The 19,528-nt window shown below is 44.0% G+C and overlaps 1 protein-coding gene across 4 annotated transcripts in view; it reads right to left on the bottom strand.

Moving 5' to 3' along the window:
• Window positions 1-19,528, bottom strand: part of EML6 (EMAP like 6) — a gene marked incomplete at both ends in the record, with an annotated part of 359,577 nt that overhangs the window by 24,736 nt on the left and 315,313 nt on the right. For 3 of the 4 annotated variants that reach the window (XM_080711491.1, XM_080711492.1, XM_080711493.1), the window contains 2 exons: window positions 13-142; window positions 2,508-2,586. In XM_080711491.1, coding sequence (XP_080567617.1) covers window positions 13-142; window positions 2,508-2,586 — 209 coding nt within the window. Of the gene's footprint in view, window positions 1-12; window positions 143-2,507; window positions 2,631-19,528 lie in introns of all 4 variants that reach the window. The other variant, XM_080711490.1, reaches the window with a different exon arrangement.

Raw genomic sequence — 19,528 nt, 5'->3', positions numbered from 1 at the left:
CCCACTGGCTACCTGTGGACAGGTTCTGAACGACGCCGGCAGCTGCTGTGTGGAAGATGATGTCCGCACCATCATTCAGGTAATGCAGGTTGTTGCGGCAGTCGAATCCTCTGTAGCCAAACACGTGGTCCAGAGCCAGCTCCTGTGTTCACACACATGGGTGAAAGCCACCCTCAGAGGAAGGCAGGGCTGAGGGACGCCCCTCCCTGTGTGGGCAGCAACGTGGGCCACAGGGTGGGTACACTGGTGAGGGCGCTGCTCACTGGTTCTGCACCGGCTGAGGATCAAACAGTCCTTTCTTTGCTTCCCTGAAATGCCAGGGGAGGCAGGCCAAGGCTGAGATTTACAGAGACTTTTCTAAATAAGCCAGATTTACTTCCTGGTCCCTTAGGGAAGCCAAAGTGTACAGATTTGATGCCCTATTAAGATCACCTAGAAGTCCATGTCTGCACCTTGGCAGACACCCTTTGGGCGAGCTGAATGGCACGGCAGCGGTCTGCAGTGGGAAGTGCCACAGACGCAGCTGGGACTGGTGGAGCAGAACACTGGGCAGAGGCCACTCAGTCTGCTCTTTCTGTTGGCTGGCAATGGCACTTGCCTTACAAAGCTTTTGCACAAGTGGGTTTCTCCCCCCAGCAACTAGATCCTACTGTGGGTTAGTTAGTCTTTCTCTTCTTTCTGTCTCCTCTTTTCTGACAAAGAGCAGGGGGTAATTCAGATCAGTTTTTAATTCCATTCAACACATATGGTACTGGGCAGCTCTTCCATGCCTGGCACTGCACTGATTGATGGTATACTAGGTTAACAGTATCTGAGACCCTCTTCTCTAGTTTCTCTATTTCTGGCTTTTATTATCTTTAGAGCTTGCCAATTGCAAACATCAGATTAAGTTCTCCCAAAATGCTCTTTACTCAGAAACATTCACTGTCTTCCACTGCCTCTGGAATAAAGCCCGAACTCTGTAAGCTGGCATGGTGAGCCCCACACCATGACTTCGTCTGTGGTGCTCCTTGGTTAAGTTGATTCTGTTTATCCTTAGAGCTTTCCTATTGTTACAATTCTGTATTTTCAAATGGAAAGCCCTTGTCCTTTCAACTCAACCTCTAATCCCCCTAATACTCCCTGCAAAGGTCTTTCCAGAAACTGTATGTTTAATACATGATTCTGGTCCAGGACAGAGTGGGCAACTGACCCAAGCTGGACTGATCAGATGCCCCCCCCCCCAGTAGAACTGGGGATGCTGGTTGGCTCAGCTGTTAAATTAGCTGAGGAGATGCAAACTCGGGTGCTAAGAGGTACCTAGAGTCTTCCATGTATAGCCACAATAATTCAACCAGTCTTCAGAAAAAAAACAAGAATGAATCAGACACACATGAGGCCCTGCTGGCAGAAGAGGTGCCATCTTGGTTTCTGATGGCTTTTGAGTTCCTGGATACTGTCTTTCCTGAAGCTTAGCTATATTTCCTGACCTGTGTTGTGTTCTATGTTAAATCTTCTCAATAAATTTCCCTTTTCCAGTTAAAAAAAATTGAAGATAGGTTTTGTGGCACTACTGAGTCTATCATCTAGTAGGGGAGACAGGTGCATGAGAAATGAAGGCTGTAGAACAGGTGGCGCAGCCTGTGCAGGGGTGCAGGAGGGTGTGCTGAGGGGCATCAGGGAAGGTCAACAGAGAAGACACCAGGGAAGGCCTGCAAAGACACAGTGTGGAAAGCCGGGAGAGGGGTCGTCTAAGCAGAAGAGACATGTGGACTTGAAAGTCCGAGGCAGATTCGGAGGACATTAAGTGGCGAGTTTGCCTTGAGCTGTGTTAGAGAATCACAGGCAGAAGCTTGTGAGGCAGCTCTGGCCAAGGTTTCAAAACCGTCCACCTGAATCCTGTTGGCAATGTGGGGATCTCCTGTGTCTTCCAGCTGAAGTGGGGCATAAAAGATTTACACTTGAAAGAAAGAACTCGAGTGGGAGTTTTCTCTAAAAACAGTAGGCTCACTAGAGCTGACCCTCCATTCTCTGGGGCTGAGTCTCAGTCCTTGCTTTCTTGCTGGGCTGGTGATCTGACCTCACTTACCTTCCCCGTGGCACTGGTCCTCATTTGCAAATGGACAATGACAGGCCCTACCTCATATGAGAGAAGCTTCTATAAAATGCTTCACAGAAAGTGTGTGTGTGGCATGTGGAAAGTACAGAACCTGGCATGTGGAAAGTGCACATGCAACACTAGAGACGGTGAGTGAGCGCTCGCGCCCTCTCCTCTTCCTTTGCCCATGATGCTGGGTGGTTGGAGATACCAGGCAAGGGAGCCAGGTTTGAGGGATACTGGGCATTTTGGTTAGTGCTGACAGGGACAGGGGAGGAGCAGTGAGGCCCAGTGGATGCAATTCTGGGATGGGGACACAATGCGACACCGGAGGGACCAGTGGATCCACTGGGTTCGCTCGATGGTGTCTGTGGACAGGCTCACCGACAGCCTTCAAGCATCCCATCAGATGGGAAGGTGACCTCCTCACCTCAACCAGTTTCTTTTTTTTGGTGATATTGTTCTTCTGGAGTTTCTCAGGCTGGGGAGCGGCTCGGCTAACAGGCGGTCTGGAACAGAGAGAAGCCAGAGGAAGCACAGCAGTGAGTGGAGGCTGCTTGCCAGGTGGCTGGGCCGAGCCAGGGCTCAGAGGACTCTGCACTGGGAGCTCTTCTGTCCCCCTAAGCCCACCCGTCCCAGGAAAAGCAGCTTCTGACAGGTAGGTTCCCAGTGGGGAGCTGGGCTTCCCACCCCTCAGGTGCCCTCCTCCTTCACCAACACTGTCCTGGAGCCAAGAAGGACTGCTGAGCTAGAGGGGCAGGTCTTAAACTTAAGGAGGGGCCTGAGCATGAGGACAGAGAAGAGGCCATGCTTCCAGAATGTGCAATGCTATTCAGAATCAGGTGGTCAGAGATCATGGTATGGTGTAAAACAGAACTTACAAGCCAAGCTCTGGGATGGGCCCTAAGGGCCACCTGAAAGTGCCCCGGCTGGTCTGGTCACACCAAAGAGCAAGGAGGAAGCAAAGGAAAGAAGGGAGGGAGGGTGCCTCTGGCTCTGCCCTGAACCTCGGTTACCACCAGACCAAAGGCTAATTGCCCTCCTCAGTTTTGGGGGTTGGGCCTCCTAGTGCAACTAAGAGATTTCGTAAGAAGGAAGTCCTAGGGACTCCTGTATGAGAAGGCTGATGTTTTGTGGCACTGGGTCCCTTTAAGTCAGACTTCTCTGAGTTTAGGGAACTGGGAGTGGGGGTGGGAGACCTGCACAGCTGCTGCAATTCCAAATCCATTTCTTATTGTTCTGAGGAAATGCAAAAAGAAAGAATTACCTCGATCCCCTTGGAAGCAGCAAACAAAGCCAAGTGAGAAACTTAGTACCGTTTAGAGCAGCATTAGCGACCACCTCACTCATGCACAAGCATTTTCCAAGTAAACAGACATCCCTGTGTCACACAAACCATGCTTCCCCAGCATGCCAGCAAAGAACTAAAACAGAAATGAAAGAGTGCACCAGTCTACAAATTCAGAAAGCTCATACCCTGGCGTCTCTGGGCAAACTCTGCTTACTAACGCGCCTACAGAATAGGGAGAAAAAAGGAAGCTTGTCAATGCTTCCCGCATGCTCTCTGTGTTTCTGCCTGGGCACTCTGCTGATTCAGAGTGTGCTGGGGAGAAACTGGTCAGAAAAATGACAACATCCTCCTGGATGTCGTGGGGAGTTAGGCACAATGGGTGCTTTGTTCCCAAAGTAAGCCTGACTCATAATTTAGCCTGATATTCCCAGGTCACTCGCCTGCTGCAAGAGCTTGTGGATTTGGGTGCAGGGCCAAACAAGGTACCTTTATTTTCTCAGAAATTCTTCAATCAAAACATGTTATGTAATCACAAGTGATAATTGGACCAAATGGTATTATAAGCACTATTGAAGGATGAGGAGAGAGCACATCTCTGGAAAAAAAAAAAAAAAAAAAGACACCCCCGGCTGACATCACTGCTGCCAAATCGAGCAAAATTGGGAGGCTGGGGCATGCTGGTTCTCACAATGAGACATTTCCTGCATGTTAATTAATGCTTCCCAGGACATCTGCTCTTTCTTCTGTTTTAGTGGGACTTTCAAATGAAATCCATGGGTTTCTTCTTCCATCTAAGAATGTTTAAGTGTATGACAAAAGCAAGCCAGGGGCTGCAAGGAGAGGATGCTGGCGCTCGGCAGGGCTCAGGGCACAACTGGAGCTTCGACACAGGGCTCGTTTCCAGGGTGTGCGCAGGTTGTATAATATATGGCATATTATACAGTGTGGAGAGAGAGAGTATGCATACAAGCACAAACACTGTGTATTGATATATACATGAGATTGTATATATACAAACAAAAGGCAGTCTGATGCTTTTCACCTTGGCTTTCAGTAAATAAACTGAAAAGTAAAGCAATCTCAGAATGTATCTTTCTTATTTCACAAGCATATGTTTACAGCTGTACTGCTTCAAGCTGAAGATGTGAGGGGCAGGGAGGAATAAACCTGCATTGTGGCCAAGTCAGTGGATTTTTAAGAATCGACCCTTCGTGCCCGTGGATTCTGCATGAACACTGAGTACTGGATGTTCACCGAACACCTCTGCTTTTCCAAGGCTGTGAGGATACTTACTTGACAATTCCCTGCCTCCAAAGGAAAGCAAGTTAAAACACAATACAAGTATTAACGGCTTCTTTCCAAGCATCTATAAACGGTGCTCGCCACATCAAAAGTGGGAGAAACTGCCAAAAAAAATCTCAAATGCAGCCAGACACTGAGGTTCAGCATTTCTCAGCATATCTAAATCCTTCCAGATTTAGATTCCATTGGGACTGTGACTCTGGAAAGCTTTGTTGAGGTGGAAAATAGCAGAGGGCGCGAGGACGTTCACGCATTTTTCAGTTTTATAAATATTTTTTCTATTTGGCTGTTCCCCGTGGCCTCGGCTGGGGAGCCAGGGAGGGCGAGGGCAACTGAGGGTTAGCAGGAGACCCAGCCAGGTGGAGCTGGGAAGGAAGGGGAGGGGCCAGGGAATTGGCGGGAGGTGCAGAAATAGGAGGAAGCAGAGCTTTGACATGACTCAAGGAAGCAAAGGGGAAAGAGCTTCCATTGGGCAAGATTTAAGGAGGCAGCCTGGCAAGAGAGCAAACCAATCAGATCTTCATGAGAGAGCTGCCAAGAAAGTGCCAGAGGAACTCCATGGCAGAGAGGGTGAAGATGGGCAGCCCAAGGAGAGGCTGTGACGTGGTGTTGAGTCGTGAGACAGTCCTGTTCTTGGGTTTGGTGCTGGGGGGAAGAGGCTGCAGCAGATCTACCTGCATCCATGGGTAGAGTGACTACCCACAAACCTGTGTCCATCCCTTCTGTAGTCAGTCCCTGCTGCTCTCCACTGCGCCGCTACTGATGAAAAAGTGTAAACTCACCTGAAGATGTGTGGGGTGCTGCCCTGAAGTAGGCTCTTGCCCCACTGAGGCCTACAAAGGTGGCTGTACCCTGCGGTTCTCTTCTATCTCCTTGTCTCCTCCCCAAGGTGCCAGGCTGGCAACTGGGTAAAGGCAGAACACACGAACACCTGGGGTGTGCCGGGGCAGGTTAGGCCCGAGACTCCCAGGAAAGTTTCTGCAAAGCCCAAGTCACATGCCAAGATGAGGCTCGTGAGCCACTCGCAGAGCGGAGCTCAAGGCTGGAGAGCCTGAGAGAACAATTGCTGGGAGCAGGTTTTGTAAAGAAGTGTGTGTGTGTGTGTGTGTGTGTGTGTGTGTGTGCGCGCGCGCGCGTGCACGCCTGCAACTCGGCTCCAATTAGCCAGGAATGCAACTTTGAAGTTGTTCTTAGAGTTTAGTTAGACTAAGTTTAATGTCCAAAGTGTCCATAGAAGAAATATAACTTCGTTCAGATTCCAAAGTATGCTATAAAATTCTCCAAGAGTTTTAAAAAGTATTGGGAAATCCAGCCACCCTTGCATCCTGATCTTGGATGGAAGAGCTACAAGAGCTGAACTCCAGAACTGTCCTCTGACAATATCTATCCTCCCATGAGTGGGCTTCTGGGACTCACAGAACCTGCTGACACATACAAGACTGTGTTTGTACATGTGTGCAAAGGTGGCACATTTCCATCAGATTTTCAAAGTCTGTTATTTAAGAAAGAGAGAGGTATTAAGATCTGCCATTCTAGCTAAGTCCAGGTTTAGGGAAAGTCTCCAAAGCCATGGGTCTCTCTGTTATCACAATGAAAGAAATTGGATTTTAAGTGTATTCATGCCTTCCAGAACCATTCACAGAGCTACTCAGTGGTGAAGTAGAGTCAGGCAGCAGAAGCACTGGATGTCCTGGGAAAGGCCTGGCATTTTGAAAATGCTCTTGATTGAATTGTGTGTGTGTGTGTGTGTGTGTGTGTGTGTGTGTGTTACTTGGGGTGGAACCCAGAAGCTTCTTTCTACCTCTGGGCTATACTCCCAGACCTATTTTATATTTCATTTGGAAACAGGTCTCACTAAGTTGCTGAGAGCCTCACTCAGTAGCTGAGGCTGGCTTCGAACCTGTGCCATCCTCCTGTCTCAATCCTCCCAAGCCCAGGGATTACAAGCGTGCACCTCCATGCTCGGCTTGATTAAAGTTTTGTTATTTTGTTTTGTTGGTTTTGATTTTTTAAATGGAGATATAATCTCAAGAGTATTTAGATGAGTATTTAGATGAAGTTATTTAGATGAAATATTAAGGGCATAAAGAATGAAATGGAGGGAATAAGAGTAAAGGTGGCAAACCAATGAAAAGCCTGCTAATAATCCAAGAGAGGAACAATGACCAACTTAACTAGGGCAGTGGTTGAAGAGGAGAAAGATGAATATTTAAAAATAATATTGGTGAACCAAGATTCACTCCTTTTTTGGGGGGTACTAAGGATAGAATCCAATGGCTTTCTACCTCTAGGATACTCTCCCAGCACTGTCTTATTTTTTATTTGAAAATAGGGTCTCACTAAGTTTATGAGAGCCTTACTAAATTGCTGAGGCTATCCTTGAATCTCGGATCCTTCTGTCTCAGCCACCTAAGTACGGGAGAAAGAGAAGCAAGAGGAAGACCAAGAGGTTGTTCACAAGGGTGAATGAGAGAACAGACTATCACTACACTGTCCAGTATGACAGCCACTACCACATTTGGCCACTGAACAATTCCATTGGCAATTCCAAGTGAAGATGCGCTGTAACTGTGAAATACGCGTCAGATTTTGAAGACCTCGTAAAAATAGTTTAAAAGGAAGAATTTTAAAATATTGATTTAGCTGAGAGTAGTGGCATATACCTGTGACCCAGTACTTGGGAGGCTGAGACAGGAGAATTGCAGGTTTGAGGTTAGCCTCAGCAAGTTGAGTCTCTCACCAACCTAGAGAGACCCTTTTTCAAAATAAAAATAAAAACAAAATAGAGCTAGGGGTGTAATATGGAGGTAGAATGCTCCTGAGCTTAATCTTTAGTACCACAAAATAATTATTATAGTTGAGGTATTATTTTAATATAGTAGGTTAAATAAAATATCAAAATTAATTTCACCATATCCTAACTTTTTAAATGTGTTTGCTAGAAAAAATCACACACGTGGCTGGACTGTATTATATTTCTATTGCATGACGCCACTCTAAAAGAAATAACTCTTTGTTTTGACAAAAAAAAAGAAGAAAGTTGATTGTATTAGAAAATTGGAATGCTCCCACATCTTCAGACTGGCCAGGACAGAAGAGAGATGGAAGAGGACAGAAAGCGAAAGACAGATTTTGTGAAGCTGGGTGAGGAGGGGGCAGGGGAGGGCAAAGGAGGGTAGGAATAGGTAGGTAGTATGTAAGATCAGACCATGGATTTTTTTTTTTAAGAGAATTAGGTGGAGATAAAAAAGACTGGAATGTGTTTATTGGCTGGGAACATGGTTCCACCTATAGGGTGGTGCGTGATCAGAGACAAAGGTGGACAGGGCGCCAGGTCCAAGCATTAGCCGAAGGTCCAGTCCTGAATAGGAGGAGGAGAGAATCACTTCCTCTGAAAAGAGAAGGAAGGAGGTGAATGACTTATGCAGAGAGAGAGAGAGAGAGAGAGAGAGAGAGAGAGAGAGAGAGAGAGAGAGAAAGGAAAGGAAATTGTCAAGATGGGGTTCATGTGGAGTGGCTTCTGTTTTCTTAGTGAAAGAGGGGAAAACAGCTATTTGCCAAGAGCACAGGGGCAGAATGTCGAGGAGGGGCAAGACTCTGGCTGATTGCTGGGAGGGTAGCAGAGGGAGCCAACCACAGCGAGAACAAAAACAAACAAGCAGTGTAGAGGGCATGGACACAACATAGACCTCTGGTGGTGGCCATCATGCTGATGCTTGAATTTCCAGTCAGGAGAGTGGAGGGGAGCATTGGAGAACAGAGTATAAAGGGCCAAGAGGACTGGGAGTGGCACTTAGGCGGGCAAAGAGTGAGGCGAGGAGGGGACTGATGAGTGTGGGGGAGGATGGGGTGTGTAGGCACTGGATGCCTTCCTGAGAATCAAGACCAGGTGTACTGGGAACGAGAGACCCAGAGGATGTTAGGTTGCTGAAGGAGAAAGGAGTTCTGGTGATGGCAACCATGGCATGGTAGGAACTGGCTCAGCCAGGTGACCATTAGCCAAACTCTGTAGACGCAAGAAGCTGAGGGGGAGGGGGAGGATAGCAGAGCATGAGGCGAGCTTCAAAAGAGTAGGAAGGAACAGGCTAACGAGCAGGCCATTGAGTTTGAACACACCCACAAGAACATCCCGATCCTCCACACTGCACGGCCCGCCAGCATCATTTCAAGAGGTACAGACTGTGTTCTCTAACAACTGCTTCTACAGATTCCTCCTCGGTTACCACATTTTGACTACACACAATAGAAAGAGGGAGGTTAACGTTCCTGGTGGCGCCCACTCCCTCCAAATGGAGTATTTGTCAGACCCAACTCCATCTCGGTTTTCTAAGAAACACTGCTTTTTTTTTTTTTTTTTTTTTTAAACTGCTTTTTGATAGAAAAGTGCTTACCTATTTTTGATGTACTTTTCTTTTTATCTTCATAAGTGAGTAGGTTTGATTCAATTGATTGTACTCTGATGAGAGTGTGATCTCCTAGGTACATTAATCTTTAAAAAAAATCCTAGCATTTTACCTCTGGATTTTTTTAAATGCCATGGTATAGTCTTTGTCATAATAAGTGAACAAACTACTCTAATGAGTGGAGGTTTTAGTCTCTAAAATTATCAGTTATATAGAAGCCACTTCTTTCTTCAAATGCAGAAAACCAAGGGGTTTGAATAAGAAAAATAATTTACAAAAACAGCATTAAATTCACTTAAAAAGTCGATGCACTATTCAGGTTTTGGTGGTACTACCCAGCTAAATACAGGCCTTTGAAAGGATTAATTTCAGCATTTCAGGGTTTAATAGGTATTAATTTCAGTCTTCCCACCCACCTTCATCGAAAAAGTCTTGCAATGTTCTACCTGCTTAGAGCAGCTCTGAGGACAGAACTTGTGAAATGAGGGTGTGGCGGAGGAGGGGGAAGGGGCCTGGAGAGCGGCTCCACTGGGCCCTTGCCCTGCTGCCCTGCACCCAGCCATCCCTCAACATTTAAGCAACTGTAGGTCCCTGTACTAACTTAGGCTGTTGGAGGCCACTCCACCCTCACAAGTGGGATGGCAGCGTAGAATTAAAGGTCCCGCCCTGTTTATTGAACAAAGACAGGATTTAGGAGTTTTGACAGGATTCAGTATGGTAAATTCGGCAGCACTTGCTTAGCAGGATTGTTAGTTCTTAGCAACTCTAACAATACGAACTTACAAAGCAGCTATTGATGGAGGATGACAAAGGGCCTCTGTCAGGTCCTGAGAGCAGAGGAGATGCCAAGAAATCAGTCTGTTCACTTGTGCACTGATGTGACCGCGGAGGGGCGCGGGCAGCGCTGCCCCCTTCCTCATGCCATGGGCGAGCTTGAAATTCCCACACGGCTACTGATTAAAAATTTTTTTCTTCCCCAAATTGGGGGCAGGTTCTCCCTGGAGATTTCTGTCTCCAAACATAGTATAAAAGGTTAGAAGAAAAATTGGGATTGCCTATATATGGTGGTTTAACTCGAAATCTGTCTAAATCTTTCCCATTTTTTAACACTGCAGTTTACAAGCATGTGATTTATTACATTGTAATCTGCTGACAGAGAAGTTTTGTGTGTAGAATAAGTGTGATGCCTACAGTAACAGGGTTTTCTTTTCAGTTCCTTTTGCCTGGGTTTAAACAGATTTCAACTAAACAAACATTTCAATTATTGATGGACAGATGACATGAAGCTTAAAAAAAAATCATGTAACCAACAGCAGCCCCATGGCCAGTTGTGACATCCTCAGATTCTGCATGGGTCACAACATTTCCCATGAAGATAAGGCCACCCATACATGCTAATAAAATTACTGTAAAAACACTTGATAAGGAATGGACTTGCAGATCATTATGACAGATTCTTTTATTTTATTTATTTTTTGCAATACTAGGGTTGGAACTCAGGGACATTCTACCTCTCAGCTATGCCACCAGCACTATTTTTAGTTCTTTATTTGAAACAGGGTCTCACTAAGTGGCAGAGGGCTTCACTAAATAGCCGAGGCTGCCACAAACCTGTGATCCTCCTGTCTCATAGATTCATTTTTAATTATTAAAAAAACAGGCTAAGCAAAAATTTAAATTCACCTACCTTTTAAAAAATATTTGCTATGTCCTACGTGTGAAGCATTGTGTTAGGTTCATGTGGTGCCACGACAGAATTCTCCCTCAAGGAGAATTTTCAGCATCTTAATGTCACAGACCCATGTATTGCAGAATCAAGAATTAAAGGCCATAAATTTGGGGCAGAAAAAACCCACATCAGAACAACAACAACAACAACAACAACAACAACAACAACAACAACATTCAGTAACACTTCTTTATAAATGCATGTTGTACAGTTTTCTATATAGAACTTGCTTTTTGCTTAAGTTAAAAACTTATTAAATTAACTCAGAAAGGATATGAGATAGAAGATAAGTTTTAGGGCCTTTCCCATTTAGCCATATTACAGTTTAAGGAAATGTCTGGAAGACCTAATGCCAGGGTGAATGCTGAGGTCATTTGGACCTAGAACCTGCCACTTCACAGATAGAAGGCATTACCACTTTAAGAGGCTCAACGTCTGCTTCTCACTTTGATTTGGTAAAAATTCCTTGGTTTCTTAAAACATATGTCATAGATGGGGAGTGAATATGAACCAGAAGGACTGAAATATTAATGTAAGAGAATATTCGCAGATGCCTTCTCTATCATCCCCTGCTAAGAATAATTCAGGCACGCCACCTCCGTGTTCCCTCGGACAGGCAGCTGACATGGACAGAGACTGCACTGTCTCTGGGTAGAAGTTTGTGAAGGGAACTGTTCCTTTCTCCAACCCCCACCATGGAAGGCTGGGACGAAAATTCCTCCTGGGGCACAGCAAAAGTCTAAGGATAACCAAATCCACCAAGCCAAGGCGACCGTCTTGCTGGGGAGTGGAGGAAGGGCAAGGAGAAAACTGGCAGAGCCCTGAGCAGGGCCCTGCAAGGGAGAAGAACGAAGATTCCCACTGGCCTGCAGGGCCGCACTGGGGGTTACTGAAAAGATGATGGGATTCTAATAGTTAGGAACAGCCAGATGTGGGTGAGCACTGACAGGGGCCACTCGTGCCTGGAAAGGAGTCCCCACCCAGGGGACTGCTGGAGGCACCACTCACCCAGACATATGGGAAGAAGTTGACAGCACATGTGACTGAGAGAAAGGAGTGGCCTGATCGCTTAGGTCTCCTGAACACCAACCGTCACACGTCCCCTAACAGAGGAAGGGGCCAGGGATGTCAGTGCACTGAGAGGCAGCCCTGAGGTGAGTGTCTTTCCACTTCTGGCCACTGTTTGGATTCTCTAAAGGCAGAAGCCAAATGGAGACCATAATGTAAGGGCCGGAAAGATGGCCAGGTGTGTCAGTTGCTTAGAGGACAGAATTTCCATGCAAAATTTCTGAATTTTAAAGACAAACTGTCAACAAGATCTCAGACTGTGAGATCTAATTCAAGTGTACCAGTGACTGGAAATGAATCTGAATCTTGGTGAAGTGTTAGGAAACGTGCTGAGTGCCATCAAGTTCTTGGTTTTAGAGATAAATCAGTGTGTAAAACAGAGTTCCCAGAAAGCAGAAATGGTAGCGCCAAAGGGATAACCAAGAAACCCGTCCCACTGTGTGGGACTGAATCTCAGGCAGCCTAAAGCCTGGGCCTGCTGAGGCACCGTTCTGGTGAAGCCAAAGTCAATTCCTCCAACCTCATGCTTAAGTTAGAACTGCTTTGTAGTACTTATCCTAAGCTCAAAGGCACAGGCTCCAAAACATTTGGATATGTGTTTTGGAAGGGGTGAGAAGTTAGAAAGGTATATACTTCTCAGTATCTTTCCCAAAGAATTAAATTTAGAATACTATAGTGACACATACATAGCCATGCTTAGAGCAGCACAGTTCACAATAGCCAAACTGTAGAACCAACCTGAGTGTTCAGCAACAGAGGAAGAAAATACGACATACACAAACAGTGAAATTTTACTCAGCTGTAATAATAACAAGATTGTGCCATTTGCTGGAAAATTATATAGATAGAACTGGGTAGAATGGATGGAACTGGAGAATATTATGCTGAGATCAGCCAGTCTTAGAGAAAGTGAAAGATCATATGTTTTATCTCTTATGAAAATAGGAAACTAAAAGGACTTCAGTCAAATGAGAGAAACCAGTGGACAGTGGAAAGGGATTAGGGAAGAGAGGTGGGAGGGGAGCGCACAGCTTGAGGAAGGGCAGAGTTAAAGTTATACCCAGACGTGAAGGTTTACTACCAATCTCACTCACAGGTGATGGGAGGAAGGAAGGGGAAGCATGTGGGATATATAAATACACCAAGTGATGTGTGTGTGTGTATTTAGGTCTCACTTTAAATCTCACTGGGACACGTAATGTGCCAATAAAAGTACACAGAAAGAAGGTAGAAAGATACGGAATCAAATTTCAGGAAAATAATAAAGAAATCTTCTTTTGCTTAGAAAAATCTTCATAATGTAAGAGCAGTAACAGCAACGCCATTTTGTCTTAGGCCACCCTGTTGTAGGTCACTTTACTCTGCAAAGTTACTCATTTCCCCTCTTTGCTTAGTGTTGTAAAATGTAAAGAAAATTACCTTTGAGTCACTAAGATACTCACTGCTCGTGTCAAGTACTTTAGAAAAAGGACTTAGATAAACACTGGCCCAGAGTCTGCCTAATCCGTAGTCAGTAGTTTTTCAGAGTCCAGGATATCCAATGGTCTTCAGATAACATCAAAGTATGAACCAAGGACCTGATAATCTTGTTCTTTAATTCACAGCAGAATGATATTTAACTTGTAGGTAAATGAATGTATCTAAAGAACTCTATTATAGGGATGGGTCTAGGAAATGAAAGTCAACTTTTATATCAAGAATATTCCAGCAGAAGAGAAAAGGAATCACAGGCCCTGGGTGAGGAAGACCCTGCTCAACATGCAGCCTTCTTGGACTCCCATCTTTCTCCATAAAAGCCCTTTCGCATACCTCAGCTCCCTGAGAAGGTCTTTGTTTAGGGAGTGATTGCCCTGTCCATTTTCACAGGGCTGACTTTTGGAATAAATCTGATTTCCTTCTTACCAACTCTCATCTCCTGAGTATTGATTTTTAAGCAGCGAGGAAATAGATTTGGGTTCAGTAATGGTGAGTATGGCTATATCTCATTAAGATATTCAAGGGATTATAAGATCCATAATAGTGCCTGAGAAAAATTCTGTCATTTCCTGGTTTATGTAACCATATATATAGATTTCCATACACTCTAAAAGTAGAAAACTTATAATCTGCACCTTCTGTATTGCCACCTTCTCATCATTTACATCACTGTCTTATTATGAGAACTAAGCAGATTAGTATCAGAAGTGGAGTTAATGCATAGGACATCCCAAAGCTTTTGCCAGAACGTAGCAAGCCACTTTCCAGGTAAATATTGCATTTCCTTGGGGTTTCAGATATCAGAGAAAATTTAAGAAGAGTTGAGTTTTGCTTTGGCCCTCATTGAACCAATTCTTCTTATAAAAGTTAGAGATTCTAGAACTAAGTAACAAGGAGAACTGAAAGAAGCCAAGCTTTCAAATTTAGGGAATAGTAACAAAGTTGATATAAATCTGTCACTAACTGACTTTTGCTTAAAAAAAAAAAAAGGCCCAGAAGGAGACTAATTTCAAATTAAAAATTTTAACCATTAAGATCTCCGACTTAAAATATGGCTACTAAGCCAGTTGTGGTGGCGCATGCTTATAATCCCAGCACTTGGGAGGCTGAGACTGGAGGATTGCGTTTCACAGACAGCCTCAGCTACTTAGTGAGGCCCTCCACAACTTAGTGAGACCCTGTTTCAAAATAAAGAATAAAAAAAATAGGGCAGGGGGTATAGCTCAGAAGTTGAATGTCCCTGGGTTCCATCCCCAAACCCACACACACACACACAAAAAAAAAAAAAGATACTATTTTTCCTTACAAATATCTGAACCTTAGAACTCTATCATTTAGAAAAATACATATTAAAGATGATGTTCAGCCGGACATGGTGGCCACACTTGAAATCCCTGTGCTTGGGAGGCAGAGACAGGAGGATTGCGCAGTTTCGAAGCCAGCCTTGCTGGCTTAAGAGACCCTGTTTCCAAATAAAAATATAAAATAAAAATAGGTCTGGGAGTGTAGCCCAGAGGTAGAAGGGTTTCCAGGAACCCCAGTACCACACACGCACATACACAAAGATGATGTTTAGTCAGACATGGTGGCACAGGCCTGTGTTCCCAGGACTTAGGAAACTAAGACAGAAGGATTGCAGGTTTGAGCCCAGGCCCAGCAACTAGATGAGACCCCATTTCAAAATAAAAAATAAATAAAGGAGAGTTGGGCTGGGTGTGATGGAACATGCTTGTAATCCTAGAATTTGCAAGGCAGAGACAGACAGCCTCAGCTACTTAGTGAGGCCCTTTGCAACTCAGTAAGACCCTATTTCAAAATAAAGAATAAGCCAGGCGTGGTGGCGCACACTTGTAATCCCTGCACTTGGGAGGCGGAAACAGGAGGATCGTGCAGGTTCGAAGTCAGCCTCTCTGGTTTAAGAGACTGTGTTTCCAAGCAAAATATAAAATATGTCTGAGAGTGTAGCCTGGAGGTAGAAGGGTTCCATCTCCAGTACCACCAAAAACAAACAAACAAAAAAACCCCCAAATTTAAGAATAAAAAATAGAGCTGGGGATGTAGTTTGGAGGTAGAATGCCCCTGGGTTCCATCCCCAGGACCACAAAAGAAATAAAGTAGAGTTGGGGGTGTAGTAGCTCAGTGGTAGAATGGCCCTTGGTTCCATTCCCAATAAACACACACACACACCCCTCAGGGAACAGAATTTTTTTTTTTTTTTTTTTTTTTTTGGTATGGGGGATTGAACCCAGGGGCCTTCTATCTCTGAGCAATCTGAGCAACGCTCCCAGCCCTATTTTAAAAATTCTTTATTTTGAAACAGGATCTCATTGAGTTTCAGAGGGCCTCACTAAGTAGCTGAGGCTGGCCACAACCTGTGATCCTCCTCCTAATCTTCCCCAATTCTGGGATTACAAGTTTGAGCCACCATACCTGGCTCAGGAAACAGAAATTTGAAAAATGATTTTCTAAAAGTATTAGGGACCTTATCCCTGGAAAACAAACAGTACTTAATTAATACAAAAAGCTTAAATGATACAGTGTATACAAATGTTTCTTAAAATTTTCTTTCATAAAATAAGGTGGTTGTATACATGTTACCTTTTATATGGTGCTGGGGATTCAGAGGCATTCTACCTCCAAGCTACAACACTAGCCCTATTTTTTATTTTTTTTAATTTTGAAACAGGGTGTCACTAAGTTGCACAAGGCCTCACTAAGTAGCTAAGCCTGGCTACAAACTTTTGATCCTCCTGTCTCAGCCTCCCAAGTACTAGGATTACAAGTGTGCACTACCAAGCCTGGCTCTGAAAATAACTTTCTACTTCACTTTTTTTTTTTTTTAAAGAAGAGATGACCTTTTCAGCCTCCCATAAAGCAGAAGAGGCTGGCAACAAGTCCAAGGCCTTTCTGAGGAAAGAAAAAAAATATATGCTAGGGCAGTGCAGGATTTTGATTTGTGGCTACAAGTTATACAGATTCCAAGGTAAGAAAACAAGAAGGGGGACTGGAGCCTCTCCTTTTAGCAACAGGTGAAAAAATGTGGTAATGAGCAAAATAACACTGTAAAGATAGTATAGAAACAGAAAGTGGAAGTCTCACATTCTTTTATCCATCTCTGGTAGACAGCCCAAAACTACACGCTCAGTGCTTGTTAATAAAACGCCTTGAAAAATGCAGGCTGCTGACTCTGGTGCATAGAGAAAACAACCCCTTAGCTGAGGTTAGTTTTATGCCATTTGTCATAAAAATATTCAGTTGGTATATAGTCTGTATCTTTTCATCATAAAGTTAGGTTTCTGTCTGAATGCACATTCTAACTAAATAACACAGTAAATAAAAACCTCCACTATTACCTTTCCCCATGCAGATGGCTAATCTAAGCAGTTAGGAGACACCTGTGTTTAAGTATACCCAGAGGTATTTTACCTCCAAGCTATACTCCCTAGTTTTTATTTGGAAACAGTGTCTCACTAATTGTGGAGGCCTCACTAAGTAGCTGAGGCTGTCTACGAACCTGTGATCTTCCTGTCTCAGCCTCCCAAGTACAGGGGTTACAAGCATGCACCACCATGCTGAGCTTGACACCTGTGTCTTATTAGGACATTAAAAATAGCAGACCTTTTAAAGTAAATTGCTAACTATGGAGCACCAAATGTAACTAGTAACCAAATGTAACCAAATGTAACATGATTCTGTGGTAATCATAATTACCACAGAATGCAAAATTGGGGATGCACTATAGTTTGAGTCATAAAAATATATAGATAATAGCCTGGTGTGGTGGTGGTTGGTTCCCAGCTTTGGAGCTCTTGGAAGGTGGTGGAAACTTTAAGAGGTGGGGCACAGTAGGTGTGTCTTTAATTTATTATTTATTTATTTATTTATTTTGCGGTACTGGGGATGGAACCCAGGGGCATTCTACCTCCAAGCTACACTCCCAGCTCTATTTTTTATTTTTTTATTTTGAAATAGGGTCTCACGGAGGTGCAAAGGGCCTCACTAAGTAGCTGAGGCTGTCCGCAAACCGTGACCTTCCTGTCTCAGCCTCCCAAATGCTGGCATTACAAGTGTGTGCCACCACGCCCGCTTACGGTAGGTGTGTGTTTAAAGGGGATGGAACTCCACTCCCACCTCCAGCCAGGAGGTGAACCTCTTCCCTCCACTACACGCCTCTCCCCTTCGCCCCCTATAGGATGCGCTGCCTCACCCCAGGCTCAGAGCAACAGAACCAATTCATTATGATTCTCTACAACTGTGAGCCAACATATATCTTTCTCTTTATAAGTTGATGGTCTTAGGTATTTGTTATGGTAACAGCTGACTAATATGCAAGGTGAAAAAAGAGTTAAATAACAAAATCCATATAACCTCATGACCTTTAAAAGAAAAATCATTTTTCTTATTTTGGGCCTATAATAATTTAATCTCTAATAGTCCTGGGGAACATACTACTCGTAGAGCGCAGGTGCTATTTTGTGGGGAAAAAAACTAAACATGTGTGTGGGACTTCTTGCCAAAAATAATGACAACTTTAGAGACATATAGACAAAGAAGAAGATTACACACACACACACACACACACACACACACACACACACGTATGTATAAAAAACAAGCCAAAGGAAAATTTGCCAAAGATCAAATAGCAAGAGACGATGACAATATCAAGCCATTAATTAAGTCAGTTGAGCCTAAAAAAGGTTATTATACTACTTCATGAGACAAATACTATAAACTCTACTTTAAAAGAATAATATTTAAAAGAATATTTAAATAATATTTAAATAATATTTAAGAATTTTAAGAATATTTAAGAATAATATTTAAGAATATTTAAATAATATTTAAAAGAATAATATTGCCAATAGTAATCAATTAACTGATGCTCGGTTTACAACCACAGAATGAGAGTAGAAAGAATGACAGATGATTTAACTGACTTTAAAAAGTAAATACGAGCTCAGTGGTGGTGCATACTTGTGATCCCAGCATTTGGGAGGCTGTAAAAGGAGGATCCAGGTTCGTGGCCAGCCTCGGCTACTTAGTGAGGCCCTTTGCTTAGTGAGATCCTGTTTCAAAATAAAGAATAAAAAATAGGGCTGGGGGTGTAGCTTGGAGGTAGAATGCCCCAGGGTTCCATCCCCAGTACTACCAAAAAAGGTAAATACTAAATTATAGTACACCTGTAAACCTAGTAATTGGGAGGAAGGATTACAAGTTTGGGACCAGGTTCAGTAACTTAGCAAAAGTGTTTCAAAATAAAAAATAAAAAGGACCGGAGCTGGGCATGGTGGCGCACACTTGTTATCCCCGCGCTTGGGAGGCGGAGACAGGAGGATCGCGCAGGTTCGAAGCCAGCCATGCTGGCTCAAGAGACCGTGTTTCCAAATAAAAATATAAAAACATAGGTCTGGGAGTGTAGCCCGGAGGTAGAAGGGTTTCCAGGAACCCCAGAACCACCAAAAAAAAAAAAAAAAAAAAAAAAAAAAAAGGACTGGAGGTATAGTTCAGAAGTAGAATGGCTCGGATTCAATCCTTAGTAACCCACATACACACAATATACTACTTTATTTGATATATTTTCCCCTTTAGACTTTAGACTTAAGCATTTATCTACTGAGATGTAAGAAATATTTTTCCTCCTAAGTTGATACTATAAAATGCCAGATCTTAGGCCAGAGGCTTAGATAATAATGATAGATTTTTTTAAACTTTTTTTTTTTTGGTGGAGGGGACCTGAGGATTGAACTCAGGGGCATTCTACTTCCAAGCTACACCCCCAATCCTATTTTTTATTCTTTATTTTTGAAAAAGGGTTTCACTGAGTTGCAAATGGCCTCACTAAGTACCTGAGGCTGGCCACGAACCTGTGATCCTCTGTCTCAGCCTCCCAAATGCTGGGATTACAAGCGTGTGCCACCACGCCTGGCCTAAAAACAGAATTTAGACTGACCTGAAATGTGGGCTCCTGGGAGATGTCCCTAAAAGTGGCCCTGTCCCTCCCCCAGTCTGGCAGCTTGTGTGCACTGGTCATCCGAATCCAGGATCAGGCAAGCCTGGAGCCTCCTCAGGAGTCAAGAAGAGTGTGCAGTGGGTGGGAAGGTGTACAGTTTCCCATGAGAAAAACACAGCAAAGGCATCATTTATATCCCAGCAGGGAGCTTGGGAAGCTGTACTTCTAG

The sequence above is a fragment of the Muscardinus avellanarius genome (assembly GCF_963383645.1).
Source record: "Muscardinus avellanarius genome assembly, chromosome: 15".
Lineage (NCBI taxonomy): Eukaryota > Metazoa > Chordata > Mammalia > Rodentia > Gliridae > Muscardinus > Muscardinus avellanarius.
Note: the sequence above shows the minus strand (reverse complement) of the source record. Positions and strands in the feature narration are given on the sequence as shown.